The sequence below is a fragment of the Bos indicus genome, chromosome 16, assembly GCF_029378745.1.
Source record: "Bos indicus isolate NIAB-ARS_2022 breed Sahiwal x Tharparkar chromosome 16, NIAB-ARS_B.indTharparkar_mat_pri_1.0, whole genome shotgun sequence".
In the NCBI taxonomy this organism is placed as follows: Eukaryota; Metazoa; Chordata; class Mammalia; order Artiodactyla; family Bovidae; genus Bos; species Bos indicus.
The window spans coordinates 72,998,129-73,020,254 of NC_091775.1; the positions used below are offsets into that span (position 1 = coordinate 72,998,129).

A 22,126-nucleotide genomic window follows, 5' to 3' on the forward strand; every position below is an offset into this window, starting at 1 on the left:
CTGAACCACTGTGCTACCTGGGAAACCTCTTCAGTGCTGAGTTAGCTTTAAATCAACTGTATCTGTCAGAGTGTTACCGAAAGAGTGCGTAGTGGGGTCTGGCTGCTCACCTCTCAAAAGGCAATAAACAGGCCAGACTGGCGATAAGGAAAGTTTGCTTTATTTCAGATGCTGGCAATTGCAGATGGGGAGGGTGGTGGACATCTGTCCAAAGGCCCACTACCACCCCCTCCCCACAAGCAGGAGGTGAGAGTGTTTATAGACAGAATTGGTGGGGGGGCTACATGCCTAAACAGCACAGTCGCTTCTAACAGTCATCTTCAAATTGATCATCAGTGATCTGACCAGCATTATCTTGGTTGTTTTAGGTACAGTTCATCTTCAGTTCCAGGATCCATTTGTTCCTATTTCTCTGCATCCAGGTCTCGGAATTGTGGCAGTTCATGTCCTGGGTACAGTCTGGTCATCATGTAGTTAACCTCTCCCACTTGGGGTTTGTATCTGTAAGACAGATCACAGGGTATGGCTTGGAATATTATCCATAGTCCCTGAGAAGGAACTACAAGTCCTTGACTATGCTTAATGACTACATTACTATTAGTTGGTCTCCTTTGATTGTTTCTGTTTGTTTTCGTATTTTTCACTTCTCTAATTACACTTATTCTTTGACTGAAGCTTTCCACAGGTGAAAGGCAGGCAAAAGACATGATTGGTGGTGGGGGGGGAGCAGGGCAAGGACCACAGGGTTCTGCTCTGTTTCAAGAGGGTCAGTATAAGTTGATTCTCAAAAAATGTGGTTAATAAGAAAGATGGTCCTCCCATGAATCATAGGAGAAAAATGCTGATGCTCCTCAGGAAACAATTCACACATCATTTCCCACTTCCCCCTGCACTAATGCTAAAATGATTGCTTAAATGCTGACAATATGTGAAAAGCTAATTTTAGTCATTCCCTCTCTGTTAGGAACTAGAAGTATGAAACCATGAATTGGTGATTTGAACAGCTGTCTTACCTTCTCTGCATCACTCTGTCGATCACAGCATTGCTCTCTGTCCTGGGTTTTATGACTTTATTTCCAATGGCCACATGTAAAATCATTTTCCCCATTCACAAACTAAGATGCCTGTAATCTGCAATTCTTCCTCTTTCGCCTTCCCAACCCCAACTGAGCACTTGATCACCTATTTTCACATCATTTCCTGCTCTAGGCATGCCTGTCTTGCCATGCTAGCAACCTCAGTGGCTCCCTATCATCTCCAAGATCAAGTAGAAACTTTATTCTTGGTTTAATGTATGTAACCCACATGTCAGTTGTAGATCTGTTACCCATTGACACCTAAAAAGTTCACCCCAAACCCCAGGAAGCCAAGTTCCTCTTCAAGATTTCCATGTCTCTGAATCTTTCACATGAATACTCTTATTTCTCGGCTTGGGTATTAGTGGATAGTGCTTCTGTGGCAACTCAGATATGTAATTCTGCTTGCTAAGTTCTACAAACACTTAAGGAAGCCCATAGATTTGGCCTTAGAATTATCTGACTCAAAGAGAATTTTTCAATTCCATTATATCACAAATCCCTTTTGAGCTAATTTTGCTTATCTGTCCAGTCTCATCTCCCTACCATGCCATGTGCTGTTTCCCGTATCAACACACCACGTCCTTCCTCATTCTCCTATTTTAAGAACATGTTACTACTTTTTCTGAAAGCCTCTTTCCAGTCTCCCATAAAAAGATTATATATATATGAATTTATGCTTCTTACACAAATATAAAATTAAAGCACATCAAAGATTTTATGTAGCTCAGTTAATGAAGGAGCTAGTAAGATACTAGAACTAGTTCAAAGGAGAATCTAAAGAGTAGAAACATACCTAGCTCATTAGGAATAGTTAACTAAATTTCCTTCAAAAATGTTAAACTGGCTTATTCCACATTGGAGGAAGAGAATCAATTGAATTTCCATCAGAAAAGAATCCTTTTGTACATCTCTGGACAAGAATCATTTGCATTGCTATAGTTGTCTACAAATTACAGAGTTGTAAATAGCTCAAAGATCATGAAAGACACAAAGACCCCATAAACCAGACACCTTGGATGGATGTGCTAGACATTACCTGGTTTTCATTGAAGACATTCTGCAGTCTTTTGGGTTCATTTCTAAGGCTTTCATAATTTTTCTTTATATTGTCTTTCTACCATCTTCTGCTCCTCTTTTCCCCCATTTGGTTGATCCATGTTGGCTCCCAGTGGTTAATTCATTTCTTTCCAGACACTCCCAACCCATGTTTAATAGCCCATCAACAATTTTTTCAGAATAACTATAAGCTAAGCAATGGTTTGCAAAATGATTAATTTCTTTCTCCTTTTGAATAAAATCAGGAAAATATTTTCTTGTGCTTAGGCTTCTGGTGCCTGTAATGTTTCATGCAGCTGGGCATGGAGACTTGAACTAACTTTAACTTGTTGTTCAGTCGCTCAGTTGTGTCTGACTATGACCCCATGGACTGCAACACTCCAGGCAACACTCTCCATCACCACCTCCCAGAGCTTGCTCAAACTCATGTCCATTAAGTCAGTGATGTCATCCAACCATCTCGTCCTCTGTCATCCCCTTCTCCTTCTTTAACTGCTGCTGCTGCTGCTAAGTCGCTTCAGTTGTGTCCGACTCTGTGCGACCCCATAGACGGCAGCCCACCAGGCTCCCCCGTCCCTGGGATTCTCCAGGCAAGAACGCTGGAGTGGGTTGCCATTTCCTTCTCCAATGCATGAAAGTGAAAAGGGAAAGTGAAGTTGCTCAGTTGTGTCCGACCCTCAGCGACCCCATGGACTGCAACCTACCAGGCTCCTCCGTCCATGGGATTTTCCAGGCAGGAGTACTGGAGTGGGTTGCCATTTCCTTCTCCAAAGTCCTGCTAAGTTGCTTCAGTCGTGTCTGACTCTGTGCGACCCCATAGATGGCAGCCCACCAGGCTCTGCTGTCCCTGGGATTCTCCAGGCAAGAATACTGGAGTGGGTTGATTCGGGGAGCCGGTGTGAGGACCTCCACCCATGGCAAAGGTCATGAGGAAGGAGGCTCGACATATACAAAGGCGGGATCGAGCCTCAGGAGTCCCCCTGGAAATTCTTGAGCATCTACCCCCAAAACCAGAGTCTGCCTACTTTACTACTTTGTCCTCTCACCTACACCTCTGACTTTACGGGGGGCTGTTCCCCACCACCTCTTTCGGAGAAGGAGTTAACCTAGAGCTCCAGTTAATAAAAACTCCTGGGCGTGACAAGAGTGTTTTAACCTACAAACTCCTCTTAAGGTTCTCTAGCCTGCCTGACAGGCTTGTCTGGCCACATATGATTGCTCACAGCCTCCCAACCGTGAGAGGCACGAGATGCTTTAAACTTTCTAAAAACAGGTTCCTTAGAAAAGTTAGAAAACCATTAGTATAAGTATAGTGGGCTGATTAGAAATTGTATTGGTGAAGGGTTTTTCATTTGTTGAGCCAATGTTTGTTGCTAAGTCTCCACATTCCCTGCCCTTACACACATTAATGAATATATAGAAGAAATAAGTATTAACCTTTGATATTAATCACGTTAGACCTTAGGCTAAGTAAATTCTTTCCTTAATTAAAACCCACTACACCCTCACCCTATAGGAATGTAACTTTATCTGGTACTTTCGGAAGGTGAAGTCTTTTTTAAGAATAATCACCCCTGGAGAAATAAGTGTCCTGGTTGACTGACTGCTGTCACAAGGAGAGGGTCATAAATTGTCAGCAGGCCCCCTGGCCAGAAGATGATGTAACACCCCTAAGACCTCTGTATACATTTGTATGAAGCACCTGACTTTGATAAAAGTCAGGACTGCTGACCCTGCATGACTTTTGCATAACATCTCAGTGTATAAAAGTAGACCATGGAAAATAAAGAATTGGGATCAGTTTCTCGAAATACTGGTCTCCCCATGTCGCGCTCTCTCTCAAACTCTGGCTGAGTTTCCATCTGGAGCGCGGAGCCCGCCATGCTTACTAATTATGCCTGGGCTTCTAAGATCCGACCGGGGAGGCCTCAGTGTCTCCTCTCCTTCAGGAGAACGGAAGGACTCCTGTGGCCTATGTAAGTGGTGCAAGCTTCTTGTCTTGAAGTTTTATTGGTTTCCGAGTAAACCAAGCTACTCAGCCTCTTTTCTCCACTGAATTTTCCTGCTGAGCTATCCTCATTCTATTACTCTTTATATCTCTAATTAATATCTAATTGAAGTTATTGTATCCTGATCCTCGCCGACATTGTCCCCGCTTCAAACTCCCTGGATCAGCCGGGGCTGGACCTCGGCAGGTGGCTCCTTCTCTTTAACTACTTGTACAGTTTCTTAATATATATTCCCAGGTCTTAGATTTCAATTTCTTCTTTGTGACTTTGGAAAGTTGCTGCTGCTGCTGCTAAGTCGATTCAGTCGTGTCCAGCTCTGTGTGATACCATAGACGGCAGCCCACCAGGCTCCCCCGTCCCTGGGATTCTCCAGGCAAGAACACTGGAGTGGGTTTCCATTTCCTTCTCCAATGCATGAAAGTGAAAAGTGAAAGTGAAGTTGCTCAGTGATGTCTGACTCTTCTCGACCCCATGGACTGTAGCCTACCAGGCTTCTCCGTCCATGGGATTTTCCAGGCAAGAGTAGTGGAGTGGGTTGCCATTTCCAGTTTAAATAGTACTCTCTTTAACAAAGAAGGTAACAGCAAAAGAAACCTTGAGAGATCCCATTTTCTCTGTCATGTTACATTTATATGGATGCATATTCTCCAAATGGTTCTCCTCTGCCTTATATATTCATTTAATTGCTCTAAGAATAAGATTTTGGTTGAATTTTCCATAATTCTCAGAATACTAAAGAAGTCATTCTCTGACATTTGGTTCACAGGTTGAAACAACTCTCTGGCATTTAACTTTTGTCATTTCTGTGTTTATGTCTTTCTAAATGTGAACTACTTGGAGAACCTTAGATGGTTTGGTTTATGTTCCTCTTCACTTTCTTCCTTATTGGGGCGCTGCAGTCCATGGGGTCACAAAGAGTCGGACACGACTGAGAGACCGAAATGACTGAGTCCAAAGCATCCATCCCCACCCCATTTCCTTTTTTAATCCTGAAAGAATAAATTCCATGTGTGAAGACTAGCCATGTTTTTCTGCAAGTGGTCATACCCAGAAATACTGATTTAGCATTTGATACTAGACTGAGTTTCAGTACTATGGAAATCACACTGAATCTTCGAGCCCCCTATAGGTCATGTCACACATCTTGATCTGTTTCTTACTCGTTGATCTATTCATGATCTTTACCAGCAGTATAACCACATAGCAGATCCTCTGATGGCTTTGTGTGTCATATTTGATGAAGATATTTGGTTGATTAAAGTTGATATTAGACTTAATTTTTTTTAGGATTCTTTCAAACAATTTTTTTGGGGAGAAGGAAACGGCAATCTACTCCAGTATTTACTAGCAACCCACTCCAGTAAATCGCATGGACAGAGGAGCCTGGCAGGCTGAGGTTCATGAGGTTGCAAAAGGGTCTGACATGACTTAGAGACTAAACAACAGCAACTTTTTATAGGCTCCAATTCTACCAATGAACAGAGGAAGTCAACTGGAAGAGGAAATATCAAAGGATCTTTTGAGAAGGCTGAGAACAATGAAGACAGCCCCTCAACTTAGCATAAAGAACCCATCGCCAGGGTCCCATGATGGAAAGTAATATTGATAGTTCATGTTTCCTGTGATATGAACCTACTCTAAATCATTCCCTTATAGCACCAAGTAAATAAAGGCAAGTGAAAATTATCTATGTTTTAAGATACAAAATAATGTGTTTATTATTTTTGCCAGTCTCACCCAACTAGATTTAGCTCCTTGATAGCAGAATATTTCTTTTCTTCACTGTTGTATCTCCAGAACCTAGAGCTATTCATGCACCTGCTTAAACTTTGATTCCTGCAGACTGTTCACACGATAAAGTGAACTTTAAAGTTCTAAATGCTAGACTTAGCATGACAACAAAGCTTTTCCTGACCTGGCCTTGATCTGGTTTTCGACCCTTTCCTCCCTACCTTGCTTGGGCAGCAACACTGTCACATCTTTGTGCTCATTGCTTTGGTTTTACTTCTGTTTGTATTTTGGTCCTCGGGGAATTCTTTTCATTTCATGTGAAAGTTAGTCAATTAAAAGCATATATATACACACACACACACATATATATATATATACACACACACACACATATATATATATATGTATACGTATAACTGAATCACTTTGCTGTATACCTAAAACTAACACAATGTTGTTAATCAACTATGCTCCAATATAAACTAAAAATTAAGAAAATGTAAATATATATATACACGTAGTATGTTGTGCATATATATAATATATACAAAACTTCATCATTTATTAATTTTATTCAGAATTTTTTGACATTTGTGATAGGATGGTTTTGCAGTATTCCCCAAATCCGAAGTCTTACTATGTCCTTTTCCATCTCCCTCTGTTGTAAACATTTCTGTGTTCCAAGTGAGACTTTTTTAAACCATCACAAGATCGATTCTGTTTTGTTTTTATCTGATATAAGTGTTTATTTTAATAAGAAAATTTAGGTGGTGCTAGTGGTAAAGAAGGAGAAGGCAATGGCACCCCACTCCAGTACTCTTGCCTGGAAAATCCCATGGATGGAGGAGCCTGGTGGGCTGCAGTCCATGGGGTCGCTAAGAGTCAGACATGACTGAGCAACTTCACTTTCACTTTTCACTTTCATGCATTGGAGAAGGAAATGGCAACCCACTCCAGTATTCTTGCCTAGAGAATCCCAGGGACCGGGGAGCCTGGTGGGCTGCCGTCTATGGGGTCACACAGAGTCAGACACGACTGAAGTGACTTAGCAGTAGCAGTGGTAAAGAACCCACCTGCCAATGCAGGAAACTTAATAGATATGGGTTTGATCCCTGGGTTGGGAAGATCCCCTACAGGAGGGCATGGAAACACACTCCATTATTCTTGCCTGGAAAATTCCATGGACAGAGGAGCCTGGTGGGCTACATACAGCTGATGGGGTTGCAAAGAGTCGGACACAACTGAAGCAATTACGTGTGCACGTCTGCAGGTGCGCACACACACACACACACGCATTGCGATTACTGACATATTTTGGGGCATTTCTGCCACTTTTAATGTATATTTTAATCTACCATATTAATTCTTTACATCTTTTTGCTCTTTACGTGGCATATTTTGATTTGATTATATTTTCTTTATGCCCATTCTTATTTCCCCTCACTGGTCTGAAAGTTTTAAATTTTCTAACAGAGTCTAAAATTTAGCAGTCTTGCTTTAGAAGACAAAGATTTTGAAACATTTCAGTTTCCATTATTCATTCCACTGTTATCAAGTATTTTACTGTCACCGTATTTTTAACACTTCTCTAATTTATCTGTTATCGTCCTCACTATTTCTGCTGCTGCTAAGTCCTTCAGTCGTGTCCGACTCTATGTGACCCCATAGACGGCAGCCCACCAGGCTCCCCCATCCCTGGGATTCTCCAGGCAAGGACACTGGAGTGGGTTGCCATTTCCTTCTCCAAAGCATGAAAGTGAAAAGTGAAAATGAAGTCGCTCAGTCGTGTCTGACCCTCAGTGACGCCATGGACTGCAGCCTTCCAGGCTCCTCTGTTTATGGGATTTTCCAGGCAAGAGCACTGGAGTGGGGTGCCATCGCCTTCACTATTTCTAGAAGTCAATATTTATTTGTGTCTACTACCATGTTTTTACCAGTTTCTCTGTCATTATTGCATCATGTAATCCACTTTTTTTCTTCTAGTTCTTTTTTTCCTAATTCTTAGCTAGTTCTTTCAGCAAATGTCCATAAGTTTTAGCCTGTCTCTGTTAATGTCTTTACTTTATCCCCCCTTTAAAATGGTTCAGATGGATATGAAAAAAATTCAAAAACACAGAAAATTTGAAAGACTTGTACAGTGAACACTTACATAGCAACCATACAGATTCTACTGTCATTACGTTGTGATGTTTTTGTTTTATCGTGTCTATTTATCTTATTTTTTGATGCATTTCACAATAAGTTGTAGACATCCATATACTTTACTCCTAAATGATTAGCCTGAATATAACTAGCTAGGGTTCAATATGTAGAGTTTCTTTTTTGAAATAAAATATGCAGAATGCATAAAACTCAAATGTATCATTTTTTGAGTTTTGACAAATCATATACACACATAACCCACACTTTCATGAAGATATAGAATGTTGCTATTACTCCCGAAAATTTCATCATGTCCCTCCCTAGGCAATGCTCAGTATCCCCCCTGAGAGACAAATACTGTTCTGATTTCTTTTTCACCTCATGTGCTTGTTCTAGAACTCTGTATGAATGAAATAACATACCATATACTCTTTAGTCTAAGGCTTTTTCACTCAATGTAATGTGTTGAGATTCTTCTGCGTTGTTTGCCTTTAACTGTAGTTTGTTTCATTTTGTTACTCTGCAGTATTCTATCATATTGGTATACCATGGTTTGTTTATTTATTCTGCTGGTGACGGACACATGCTGCTTTTAGTCTTTGACTGTTATGAATGAAGCAGATACAAACAAATCTTTTTTGAATGTATGTGGAATTTCTGGGGTGTGGGATGGGTTAATGGTTATCGATAGTTTTGTAAGAAACTGCCAGGCTATTTCCAAAGTGATTTTTAAAAATCATTTCAGACTCTCACAGCAATGTTTGAGAGTTCTGTTTGCTCCACATCCTTGTCAACATTTTGCCCTGTCAGTCTTTTGAAGTTTAGCCATCGTGTTGGGAACCACTGGCGTATTCCATCATTTTTAACTCTCTTGTTAGATTGAGATGTCAATATCATCTTCACATTGTTGTAGATGATCTATTTTTTCCTATGATAATTTTCAAGATTTCCTCTTTTCCTTTTACGCTCTGGAGTGTCACTTCTATATGTCTAGGTTTGGATTTGTTTTCATTTATCCTGCCTTTTCAATCTGAGAGTTTAATTGGGAGATATTTGATTTCTTTAATTCTGGAAAATTTATTCTCATTGTCCCTTTGAATATTGCTTCTTCTCCATATATGTTTTTATTCCTTAGAGGATTCTTTTTAGATGTATGTTTGAGCCTTTCACTCCATCCACTTATCATTTACATTCCCTATTTGTTTATTTCTCTAGGCTATGTTCTGTGTAATTTCCTTTCCAGCTAATTGGGTCTAGACTACTGAATAATATACTCCGGGGAGTTTTTGTTTCCATGACTGTTTTAAATTTTGTTTAATTTTGATCAAAATCTGCCTGTTTTTTTGTCATAGTGTCTTATTTTCACCCTAAGGTTTATATTTCTTTCTTATTCTCTGAATATATAAAATACACATTTTAAAGTCTCAACTTGCTGCAACCTGCCTTGTTTCTCAGTTGCTGTTTTCTCCAATTTTTTATTTGACTTCATTTATGATGTAGAATTATTTTTGGTATGATTTATAATTATGTCTGTATGCTTTCTATTGGGGGTAATTTTTATCAGTTGGATCTTAAGGTATATTGGTTGGTATATGTTTTTCCTGCAGTGGCAGTTTCTTACTGGTTTCTGATGGGGCTATGTGACATTTCTGTATAAATTTCTTAGCACAAGATTCCACACTGTGAGGGTAGCTGGGAGAATCCTGTCCCATTAATGTGGAAGACTGAGTGGTCTAGGAGTTCCGATTTGTGAAGGTTTACTGTTTCCACCCATGTTCTGGACCAGCTGAGAGCTCAGGCTTGTAGGTTCTATTTTTCCAGGTTCCTGGGTCCAGTGGAGACTCAGCTCCAGTTTCCCCACCATGAATGGGGCCTCTGTCCTCAGAACCGTCACACCAATACCAAAACTGGACACCCTAAGGAGCATTTCTTTGGAGGTTACACTCCCCTGCTGCTCCCCATGTATTCCCACAACTGCAATGGATTCCTGCCTATTTTTGACTTGTTTTGATCTTGGCAGTATATTGAAGATAAGCTTAAAAACCATTTATTTGGCATTTCTCTATGTTTGAGGTAGAAGGGCAGTTTTTACTAGCTCAGTCTGCTATCTGGATTGTAACTTTCTAATTGTTCTTTAAAACCATTGTAATATGGCTTTGTCCCCACTATTCCATTGAAAATATTTCCACTAAGGTCTCAAAAGACCAACTGATCATTCTGTCCCAGGGACATTCTCCAGTTTTTACAGCAACACACCGAGTTCAATCCCTGGTTGGGGAACTAAGATCCCAGATGTCACACAAGAATAAATAAATAAATCTGGGCTTCCCTGGTGGCTTCATGATAAAGAACCTGCCTGCAATGCAGGAGCCTCAGGAGACATGGGCTTGATCCCTGGGTCAGGAAGATCCCCTGGAGAAGGGAATGGCAACCCAATATTCTTGCCTGGAGAATTCCATGGACCACAGAGCCTGGCGGGCTACAGTCCATAGGGTTGCCAAGAGTCAGGCACGACTGAAGCAGCTTAGTACGTACATACATATGCATATGATGGTGTTCATTACTCTTCCCAGTTAAAGACTTCTCTCATGGCTTATCCCTACTTTCTAGGTTGCTCCTTCTCACTCTCTTTTGAAGGCTATAAGCTAGTGATTTTCAATCTCTGGCTCTGCCTAGATGTTTCTCTTGGGCTCTGCGCTTGTGCGTCCAACTGCCTACTCTTGATGAATTCCCACTTCACTTCTGGCTTCTAGGAGCAGGGGCCATGGCAGATGAATATCTTCTAAAGGAGTGTGATCTGTGGGACTCCAAGACTTTTGGGGAGAGACAAGTCTCAGTGAAGAGAAGGAAAGTCTTCGGTGCGAAGATCAAGCTGAAATGTAGTTTGTGGACAAAGACAGCAGGGTTTGGAGGACACAACTGAGAGAGGAAAGTAGCAGAAAGGAGAGAAATCATAAAGAAGCTAAGTACTCACTGATTCCTGAGCTTCATGGGGGCAGGTTCACAACCCTCTTTTCACCCTTAGAACCTATTCCAGCATCTGGTGTATGCTAGACTCTGAGCGAATGTTTGCACAATAAAATGAGACAGTTGTAAATGCTTTTCATTATTTTCCATGAGAGGGATGTGATAAAATACCTTGTTCTTTTTTGATAGGAGGAAATGAGAAAGAAGGATAATAGGCTTTGGGCATTTAGAAAGATATAATCCAGTTCTGCAAATGTTTAAAAATGCCTATTGGGTTAGCCAGAGTTGAGCGTAGCACCTACATCAGTGTGACACCCTCCAGTCAATTAGATTCATAGGCTACAATTCTTATGGAGGCAGGTTTTCTCCTTTTTCCCAGCACTTGGTGGAGGTAGGTGTCCATAATACAGAATATGCCTGTGTATGTGCTCAGTCGAGTCCAACTCTTTGTGACCCATGGACTGTAGCCCACCAGGCTCCTCTGTCCATGGAATTTTCCAGGCAAGAATACTGGAGAGGGTGTACTCCTCCATTTACTCCTCCAGGGGATTTTCCTGACCCAGGGATCAAATCCACATCTCCTATGTCTCCTGCATGGGCAGGAGGATTCTTTACCACTGAGCCACCTGGGAAGCCCCATAATACAGAACAGATCTTTCCAATGGATATGGCCTCCCCAACACATTTCCTGTACATCTATTGGACAATATGTTTTGCGAACAGAAATTACATATAATAAATCAGTCACTGGGTCATAGAAGCTGAAATTTCCCATGCATGCTGCATATTCCCCCTCTTTTAGATATTTCACTCATGGTGGCCAGGTAGGTGAAGTCCCTTCTGGGTTCAGTTTCTCCTGTTGATGCTTATTCTTTTCTGCAGAGGAAACACCCTTGTTTGCCCATTCTTCCTCTGAGAACTTCCAGGGCTCATGGGCGACTCTCCTATGTTTGAGAGGTTCTGGGCTTTTGAAATCTGTTTCTTATACTTCATGGTCTTATTGAAAGGAAAAAATGTAATTCTTGTCTTTGCATGATGCCATCTTCCCCCCTCACCCTACTCCTGGTGCGTGGTACTGTCTTCCTCTTCATTTGATACATATTTTTTGTTTGGCTTTGAGATTTTTCTGTCCTCTCCCAAACTCTTTTCCCAGCCATTCTGTAGAGCTCTATCTCCATGCTCTCTCTGTAGTGTCTCCATCACTGTGAACTACTTTTGTGAATTCATCAATTATACCATGGCTCAATTATATATATGAAAACAAAGATTGGTGAAGTTCATCTGTGTTTCAGCTCACCATCTATTGTATGATACAGACAAAGCACGTGTTATAATCCAGGGGAAACCACAATACTGAGGGCATAGGGAAGGAAGACCACTGAGACACTGGTTAAAGACAGTGGTATACAATTTTAGAAGTTTTCATTTCGGACTCTGTATTGTTCTTGGTAGACCCTCTAGACAGAGGTAGCCCACTTCCTGCAGAGAGGGACAGAGGCAGTCTAATTGGAGCTCTGGTCCCAGTTATTTAAAGTTGTTCCTTTGAATAAAAAGTGGCTTTGCCTGTTATATAAGAATACAGAGGTACATTGCTGTACTGTGACTCTTTTACAAAGGTGTTAGCAGTGTTGACAAATTTGTAAGATTAAAGTTTGTTCTAGCTGACTTTCCTACATTATAGTGCTAGATCTCAGACAGAACTTTAAGCTGAGCAGCTCCTGGAAGTGAATACAGAGTAGGGGACAAAAGGTGGGAAGTAAGAGGCAAGGAGCGTAATATACTGTACTGTCTAGCCAGTCCCAACAAAGAGGGTGTGTTTACTGAACACATGCAACCTAGGCCTGCGAATAGCAAAGAGAACCTGGGCAAGGCGGAACACAGCTTTATTCCTACAGTCAGGCAGTGTTGAGTGCCAAGGGAATGCGGGGCAGAGGATGTGTTTGTTTTTGTAGATGCCATGAGATATCCTCACGCTGAGTAGAGATAATGGTTAAAGATTTCTGACTGTTTAAATGATGTTTTAGGTCTTTTAATCTTTTCAAGGGTGCCACTAAAAGTGACAGTATTCAAATTGGTGCCAATACACACACACGCACACACACACACACACACACACACACACAGTGCGTGCTGAGAACCACAGTAGTAGTAGTAGTACGTCTGAAATTAAAAATGGAAGATATCTCTGCCCCTTTTTCTTATCAGGTAGCCTGCCACAGCTTTAACATCCCTCACCTTAAATGAACATCATCTGTTTCCTTTATACCCGAGCCCTGGAACACGAGAGCTCATTAAAATCTGAGAAATTTTATTAACTCTCTCTGATAGCTCCCCCGTCCCACCCATTCTTTTCTTTATCTTCCTTTCACAAGCAGGATTATGAGGTTGCTTGACAGATTTAATATCATTATGAAAAATCTCCCCTTGGGCCTGCAGTAGATTACATAACCTTAAGAGCCTTATTCAAACGAATTGATTCAAATGAAGTAGGCAGACACCTCCGAACCAACTCAGCATCAATACATCTCCAAGTTCTCATCCGCACTGCTTGTTATCTCATTTGTAATAGAGCAAAGAACCACTAGACGGAGCTAGGGTTTAAGAAATCACTGCTCTGAGCTGGGTGATGGATGTGCCTGGTAGAATCTTACCTTGTGGAAGAAGTATATCATTACTGGTTCCAAGGCCCAAGCAAGCCTTCCCTAACTGCCAAAAGCTACCATCCATCCACTTTGTGTCTCCACAAGGTGAGACACAGGATGATGTCTGTAACGGCCTGATTTATTTGGTCACTCTAATGATGACATCTGACTGTGGTATACTACTCTACAATTTAGGGGGCTCTCCCCAATCAATAGGAGAAGGCAATGGCACCACACTCCAGTACTCTTGCCTGGAAAATCCCATGGACGGAGGACCCTGGTGGGCCACAGTCCATGGGGTCGCTAAGAGTCGGACATGACTGAGCGACTTCACTTTCACTTTTCACTTTCATGCATTGGAGAAGGAAATGGCAACCCAGCAACCCACTCCAGTGTTCTTGCCTGGAGAATCCCAGGGACAGGGGAGCCTGGTGGGCTGCCGTCTATGGGGTGGCACAGAGTCGGACACGACTGAAGCGACTTAGCAGCAGCAGCAGCAGCAGCCCCTAATCAATCACATTTGATCTTCAAGGCATCTCTGAGAGATTGCTGGACAAGAATTAGTTCCTCTATTTGAGAGATGAATAAACTGAGAAGGTATCTACAAAATATTAGGATGCGTCAGGATGGTTAACCTGGACAGCTGAGGTTGCACAGTCAGTTTTTTGCCTCTTACATTCTTGTGTTAACTGTTGCTTGTCCCAGCATGAAACTGATTAAGAAACAATCAACTCATTCTTTTTATGGGGCAGTTCTTTAGTCTCTGGTCATACACTCTCTGGAGACAGTGAAAAAACAGATAAAGCCCATGTGCCGGTAAAAATCTCCTAAAACAGTCTGAGCTCCTGCCCAGAAATCTTGAGTTGATGTAATTCTTCTTATACCAGGAGGCAGGTGTGAAGATCAACACAGCATCCTGAACACGGTGGCCCATCCATCAAGTCAAGGCTGTGCTTTTCAAAAATTAATTCATTTTTTATTGAAATTTTAATTTTGTATTGGAGTGTGCCTAATTAACAATGTTGTGACGGTTCCAGGTGGACAGCTAAGGGCCTCAGCCATACATATACATGTATCCATTCTCCTCCAAATTCCTCTCCCATTCGGTGCACCACGTAACATCCATCAGAGTTTCCTGTGCTGTACAGTAGGTCCTTGTGGGTTATCCATTTTAAATATAGCAGTGTGCCTGTCAAGGCTGCAGTTTTTGCGTTTTTGTGTGCTAAGTCACTTAATAGTGTTCAACTCTTTGTGACCCCATGGACTGTAGCCCACCAGGCTCCTCTGTCCATAGGATTCTCCAGGCAAGAATACCGGAGTGGTTTGCCATGCCCTCCTCCAGGAGATCTCCCTGGCCAGGGGATCAAACCCATGTCTCTTGCATTGGCAGGCGAGTTGTTTACTACTAGCTCCACCTGGGAAGTCCTCTGCGGTTTTTAATTGATGTCAAATGCCTGGGGAAGCTGCCCACCCCAACCCCAACCTCCAAGCATTTGCCCTCAGGGACAAGCCCCATCCCGCCTGTTTAGATGTTTGTCAGACAGCTTGGTTGTTTCCTAATCTTACACACTGATCATAACAGGTTGTGATTCTGCTAACAAACAAACAGAACACCTTTCTGTAAATATACATGTATTTTCTTGGTCTTTGCTAAAATATTCACTGGATAAGAGTGGAAATGGAGACAGTCAGCCCGCAAACTTGTCAAATGTCTGGAGCGTGCGTTTTTGACTTTAGGTTATCTTTAAAAGCAACCCAAGACAGCTGTTCTGAAATCCAACCAGTCACTCTGCAAGCCTGAGCCCTTAAGTACTTCATTAATTAATGGTCAAACACTGGCTTCAGAATGCAGGTGGGGTAACTTTCACAAACGAGGCTAAGAGACCCTAGGGGGCCAGCAGGAAAGGGTTTCAAGAGTTTTAGAGGTCCCAAGGGTTCCGGCCTGGAACGGAGCAAGGGAAGAGAGGTACAGTGCCACGTTCCTCCAAGATTCCCTGCGACCTCGTTGGGAGTGAACCCTCCGAGAGACAGCAGCTCCAACGTTCCCCTCGCCACCCAACCCAAGGCGCGCCTTGAGCACGTTTCCCGGCCTGTGCCAGAGCGCGGCGCTGCCCGTCCAGCCTTAGCCCGCCGCGGCGCTCGGCTTCCCAGCCGCTGCGGGAGCGCCCCGCTCGGTCTCCCGCAGGCCGGCGGGGGACACAGGCCCTGTAGGGGGCGCCGCGGGCCCGGTTGCGGCGGCTCCCCCCCGCCCACCCGGAGGCGGCTGCGGCGCGGCGAGCCCCGCGCGAGTACACAGCGAGGCGGGCAGAGGGGAGGGAGGCGCGAAGAGGGCGCGAGGGTGGCAGCAGGAGGGAGCCGCCGCCCCTGCCCGCCCGGGTCCGCGTGGAGCGCATGGGGCGCTTCCAGCCGGGATCGCTCGCGGGCCCCGCGCCCAGCTTGAGGCTGCCGTGAGTCGCCGTGCCGGGACGCCCCCCAGACCCCGAGCTGCCGGGAGGATGACCATGGCTGGGGGCAGGAAGGGACTGGTGGCCCCGCAAAACACGTTTCTGGAGAATATTGTCCGGCGGTCCAATGGTAAGAGGTGCATTCGGATTTGACACCCCGGCTTTTTATCCGTGCCTTTATTGCAGACGCCTCCCGCCGCTCGGCACCAGCAGACGCAGCAGAACCCCGGGGCTCTGCTGGGAGCCGCGGTTCGGGGCTGACTCCCGGGGGATGGGAAGGGTGGGTAGAGTGGGGTGGGGTCTAATGGGTCTCCATCCCAAGAGGAGAGCTCTCCTGGGGTCGCTTTTGGGGGCCTTTCGCGCGCCTTCTCAGTCTCCTCTCCCGGGAGTGTGACAGCTGACGAGCAAAGTCCCGGGAAAAGTGATGGGAAGCTGATCGCGGCAGAAACGGCAGCGCCTTCCCCATAGGTACTGTTCGCCCCTCCGTTAAGGCTCTCTGGGTTCTCTGGCCGCTGCCTGCGGCGTCGCCTCCCCCCGGAGAGAGCCCCAGGAGAGACCGGCACCTCCGAGTCCCGGTCCCGAGGGATAGGAGGATGCTGCTGCTTCTACCTCCCACCCAGGCAGCTGAAAAGTCCGAGGGGTAGGGACGTGGGAACCTAGGGACGTGCTGCAGGCTGCCGGATTCCACCTCCTCACCCACCCACACCCTTCGAAGTTAAGGCTCATGAAGGGCAGAGTTTCCTGAACTCGAGTGCAAAGTGGAGGGGCGCACGTATAAACCTGTCATCATTTCTCTCTTCCAAACCACAGCAGTGTTTTATAACTCTTGCTCCCCTGTACATTCTCAAACTCACCCAAACTGTAAATGTATCGATAAACCAGAGCTCAAGCCCCTCTCTTTCCCAGTGGCATTAAGATGACATGAGGTGGTGGAAAGTCCTAGGAGCAGGGATAGAATGCAATAATTTCAAACGCCTTTAGTACTCACAGCAGAGCTTCCAGGGTAAAGCGCTTACAGGGCAGTTGGAATAGCTCAGCAGTTGGAAGATGCAGTGCACAGCCTTTCATCAAACAGGCTAAAATGACAGAGGACAAGCCTAGAGACGTTCTATACAGGCTCCTGGTCCCCTCTCCTTCCAGAGACAAATGACATTCTGTTGGGAGGAGGTGAAGAGCCAACTCAGGAAATGGGTTTTTAAAATGTGTAAATATCACTGTTGCCGAGCCTGCAGGAAATTGTGTTAAAACTCTGCACTTCTATTAGGATTTAGTTTGGGATTCAGGGGAAGGGCATGAAAGTGACTTATGCTACTAGAAAATACTCTTTATAATTAAAAACAGATTTAAATTTATCTTCTAATAAATAACTTATCAACTGGGATAGCAAATCATCATGTATTATTCAGGCACTTTTTAGAAATGTGCCTCTTGAAGAATTTCTGGTCAATCACCTTTCCTTTCAAAAGTGAAAGTGAAAGTTCCTCCGTCCTGTCCGACTCTTTGCTACCCCGTGGTCTACACAGTCTATGGAATTCTCCGGGCCAGTATACTGGAGTGGGTAGCCTTTCCCTTCGCCAGGGGATCTTCCCAACCCAGGGATCGAACCCAGGTCTCCTGCATTGCAGGTGGATTCTTTACCAGCTGAGCGACAAGGGAAGCCCTTTTCCTTTCAAGGGCTTCCTCAAACTAAGGTGGCTTTCTAACAGAGTCCCAGCCATTACCTGAGGAGAGAAGGGAATGCTAATTACTATGTGAACAGCCACAATGAACTCTTCGGCTGTGAAAAAGCTGCAGATGATCATGGCTCTTTAAGTAAAATCGCTGTTTAAGAGTTAATTTGCTGTGATTGCTGTTGTTATTGGCCTGTTGTGGGTTATCAAGGGAGTCGTGCTATTTGAGGATCCCATTGACAGTGACATCAACTTTCTCATAAGAATCAATGACAACTGCATTTTTTTGGTGAAGAGGTAGCACCCTTTAAATATGAGGGAAAACTATATCTAATATATACCTTATCATGTTTTTGAGTGGAGAGAGTGGTAAGAGAATCTTAAAAGTGACAATCACAAGGTTCCTTAGGCTTATAGGAGGAAATGAAGAATCATGGAGCTAATAACCACAGTAAAATGACAAAAAAGATACGAATTCTGGAGTTGACACGATTACAAAAACTCCTGGAACTGAGAAGGCAGGACACTTTCTGATTTAGTTGATCTTCTTGGCGCTTCCTCCCCTCTGTAAGCAGACATGGAATGTTAATAGAATAAGTAGCAGGCAATGTTGTCAGCGTTGGCGCTTTAATTTCAGCTCCAATTCCAACAGCTTGACTTCAATTAACCAACCAACCAAAACAACATCAACAACGAAACCAAAACATCTTGGGAGGAAAGACGGATGAACATTTAAAATGATCTACTGTTTCAAGGTTGTGAGATTTCAGTTTTTAGTGACCCCTGTCTTCGTATTTCCTGAGCCCAAATAGGAAAAACAATCTGGACTCTTGGAAGTATCACAGTATCTACCAGCATCATGTTATTTTACTGTGATGGAAAAAATCTATTTAAAAATATTGATTGTCTCCTTCTAGAATCCACCAGCCTTTTTGGGAGGGGGGCATGAAATTGTTTAAATAGCATTTACCTTAAAATAGTACTTTTTGATAATTTTCTTAGGTGTTTTCGCCCAGTGGTCCTATGCAGTATTATTGTTCCTCTTTTACAGATCAAAACACTGAGTCCCAGGAATGTTAAGTGACTTATTGGAAGTGGCAGGCAGACAGTGCCTGAGGCAGCTCTAGAAGGAATCATTCATCTTTCTTATAGCATCATTGTTTCTCCAGCCATTGTGACTTAGCTTGTAGAACTGTTTTCATCATCCTTTAAAAAAATCTCTCATTATGTGCTAATGGATAATAGAACTGGCTTTGTTCTGGGGTATTTGAATATCTGGTATCTGGGAAATAGAACCCAGACAGGCCTTAGATGCTTTGTTGTCTACCTTTCCTTCCCTAACGTGGTATAAAGAAACAAAAGCAAGTGGATTTTCTCAAAGATTTAAGGGCAGAACTGATGAAACCCCTAAGCCCTTTGACCCCCATGTCATGCTTATACTCTACCTTGAAATGACCTTCCTTGTATTACCATTCTCCAGAGAAGCACAATTTCCCAGTGGAGATTAAATAAAATGTTACAACAACAAGAACAGCATCTATTTTGGCTAACAGCCATGCTGCCACATCCAAGCAGAATCATAGGGCAAAGGACAAGCTAATTCTGTTTCAAGGAAGGGCAGTGTTTTCACCTTTGTCAGTGGTTTAGTTGGAGTCACAGGTGGGGTAACACACACACACACTCTCTCTCTCTCTCTCTCTCTCTCTGTGCCTTTTGTAAAGTATTAAGTCACTTTCCATGGAATATCACCTTTGATTCTCATAAGCCAGCAAAGGAGGTGCAGAGTCTCCATTTTAGAAATTCAGGGATTAAGGATCTTCAGGTTAAGTCATTTACCTACATTTAGTTAGTAAGAGGCAGCTCAGGGACTAGTCAGCAGTTGTTACTGGTTTGTTCATTCAACAAAGATTTATTGAGCATATTTATTGAATGCTGGGGATATAGTAGAAAGCAGGAGATCCTCTTTACCTTCAGTAAGTTACATTCTAGTGAGTCTGGGTCCCAGGACCCGGCTCTAATTCCACAGTGTTTCCTGGCTACAACTCTTATTTAGATCTGACATTTTATTTCTAAAAAAGTTTAAAAGATTCCTGGTCTTGGTGGGACTTAAATCTAGTTTAATTTTCTTTTATATATCCTGAAACCATTTGAAAGAAATTACCTGTTTTTTTTTTTTTTTGCTTAGCTGTAAGTAGTCAGAGGGCATAATTAGCGCCCCGGATCGGATTTGATTTTGACTATCATCATTTCAGATCCTTCTACTGACTTTGTGGCCACTTAGGCAAAGCCAGCCTGTTTCTCTTGATATTCATGCTTGAAAAGTGTTGTTCCAGAATATTTTTTGATGGTTGCTTAAATCTGTAGCACTTACTGTCAGAATCCTTGCTGAAGCAAATAGATCTGTCTTAGGGAGGCTGTCAGATCTCGGTGCCAGGAAACTACAAAAATATTACCCTAAATGGTCCCATTCTAGGCAGAACATATGTTTTAGTGTTCGTAAACCTATATCAAACAATTGTAGGTGCCAGTTAAGAACCCATGCATGTTAGGAGGAGTGAAACATGACACATTTGGGTACAGATTTATGTACATGTATAATTTACAGATTGCTAAATCAGCTGTGTTTTTGTACGGCGTTAAGTTGGTTCAGGTTGTTGATGTAGGTACTTAGCAAACAGGATGAGAGCCATGGGTAATGTTGCGTCTCCTCAGAAAGTGTTGAGCCCTGGGAATATTTATGAAACAGAAAACTGATTAAAGTCCCATATTGCTCTGAACACAGAGTAGGTGGTAATCTGAATTATTACCAGTTCAACAGAACTGTTGTTGTTTTTTTTTTTCCCTTGTAATATGTTCGAAGATAATCCTCAACCTTGGCTCAGTTCACTTTCTCTGAAAGACTCACAGGTTTAATCTATTGGCTGACAGTAGCTGGGAGATTCAGAAGACGGAGCCTCTGATTTAATGTAAGGCAACACGTTTTCCAAACTCCCTGACTTTTATGAAATCCATATATTTTAATAATCTATCATAAAAGAATAGAAGCCTTTGAGGAACATTGTGATAAATGGACTCTTTGGCTTCGTTCTTTCCAACACTAACTCTTCACTGATGATTGGACTCCATTTGGCAGTGGTTTCTTCGACATTACCTTGAAGCTCCCTGTTTCTTTCCTGCCTCTTTATTTTTGGTTAGATAGTTAATGGCTTGTAAATAAACGTTTAAAATATACTTTAGTTATTTGTTCAAAGAAGCTGCAGTGTGTGGGCTTCTCATTCCAGCGGCCTCTCTTGTGGAGCGCGGGCTCTATGCACGCGGGCTCAGTAGTTGTGGCTCACGGGCTTTAGTTGCTCTGTGGCATGTGGGATCTTCCTGGACAAGGGATTGAACCTGGGTCCCCTGCATTGGCAGGCAAATTCTCATCCACTGTGCCACCAGGGAAGTTCCCCTCTTCCTTGTTTTTTTAAAACTTTTTTTTGGTTTGTTTTAAAATAATAAAAATGCACATGAAATCACCGTGTGTAGATTAATACATTTCTATAATGTTCTGTCACCACCTTAGTGAGATCTTGCCAGCACTCCAGGACTCCTGGGACCTTCCTGTTCCCATGTTCATTACTTCCCAAAGGGAGATATCTCCTGAGTTCACGGTGACCATAATTTCTTCATATTCTGCCCCATAATTTCACTTGTTTTGCGTTCCCGAACACTAGTTCACTTTGTCTGTTTTGAGCTTTATATGCATGGGACGTGCAGCGTGGATCCTTCATCAGCTGATGACTCCTCCGTGCTGCTGTTGCATGTGCTTTCATTGTTCATTTTTCACTGCTATATAGCACTTTATGGAATGACCACACTATGCATTGTATTTATCCATTCTACTTTGATGGACACCCCCCTTATAGGGAGGGCAAGGAGAGGTGGGAGAAAGAGACAGCCCACTCTCGACTGGTAGGTGGCAGCTTTAATAAGTGAGGGAACTCATTGGGTTTGTCTTGGGCACTGCAGTGTGAGTAGATCTCCACACCCACCTGCCAAAACTTAAACGTTAAAAAGAGGCCTTTACTGGATTCAGTCACATATTCACTCAGATCAGGGGTCCCGAACCTTTGGGATCTGATGCCTGATGATCTGAGGTGGAGCTGATGTAGTAATTGAAATAAAGTGCACAATAAATGTAATACGCTTAAATCATCCTGAAACCATCCCCCTCCACCTGTAGAAAAATTGTCTTCTACGAAATCAGTCCCTGGTGCCGAAAAGGTTGGGGACTGCTGGTCTAGATGGTCTCAACAACACCCTCCTCTCTCCTTGGGATGGCTCCTACTGTGGGAGCAGTGGGCAGAATGTACATCCCAAGGACAGGGGAGGGGTGAGGCGCCTCTG

The 22,126-nt window shown here is 43.2% G+C and overlaps 1 protein-coding gene and 1 long non-coding RNA gene across 2 annotated transcripts in view; one reads left to right on the forward strand and one right to left on the reverse strand.

The window, feature by feature from the left end:
• Positions 1–138: 138 nt before the first annotated feature.
• Positions 139–17,458, reverse strand: LOC139176448 (uncharacterized). The gene is made up of 2 exons (XR_011560940.1): positions 17,059–17,458; positions 139–501 (listed from the first exon to the last, which is right to left on the reverse strand). It is a non-coding gene; the product is annotated as an uncharacterized lncRNA (long non-coding RNA).
• Positions 15,967–22,126, forward strand: part of KCNH1 (potassium voltage-gated channel subfamily H member 1) — a 441,878-nt gene continuing 435,718 nt past the window's right edge. Inside the window, exon 1 of the mRNA XM_070768644.1 lies at positions 15,967–16,200. Within this exon, the coding sequence (XP_070624745.1) occupies positions 16,122–16,200 (79 nt within the window). The 5' untranslated portion in view covers positions 15,967–16,121. The remainder of the gene's footprint in view (positions 16,201–22,126) is intronic.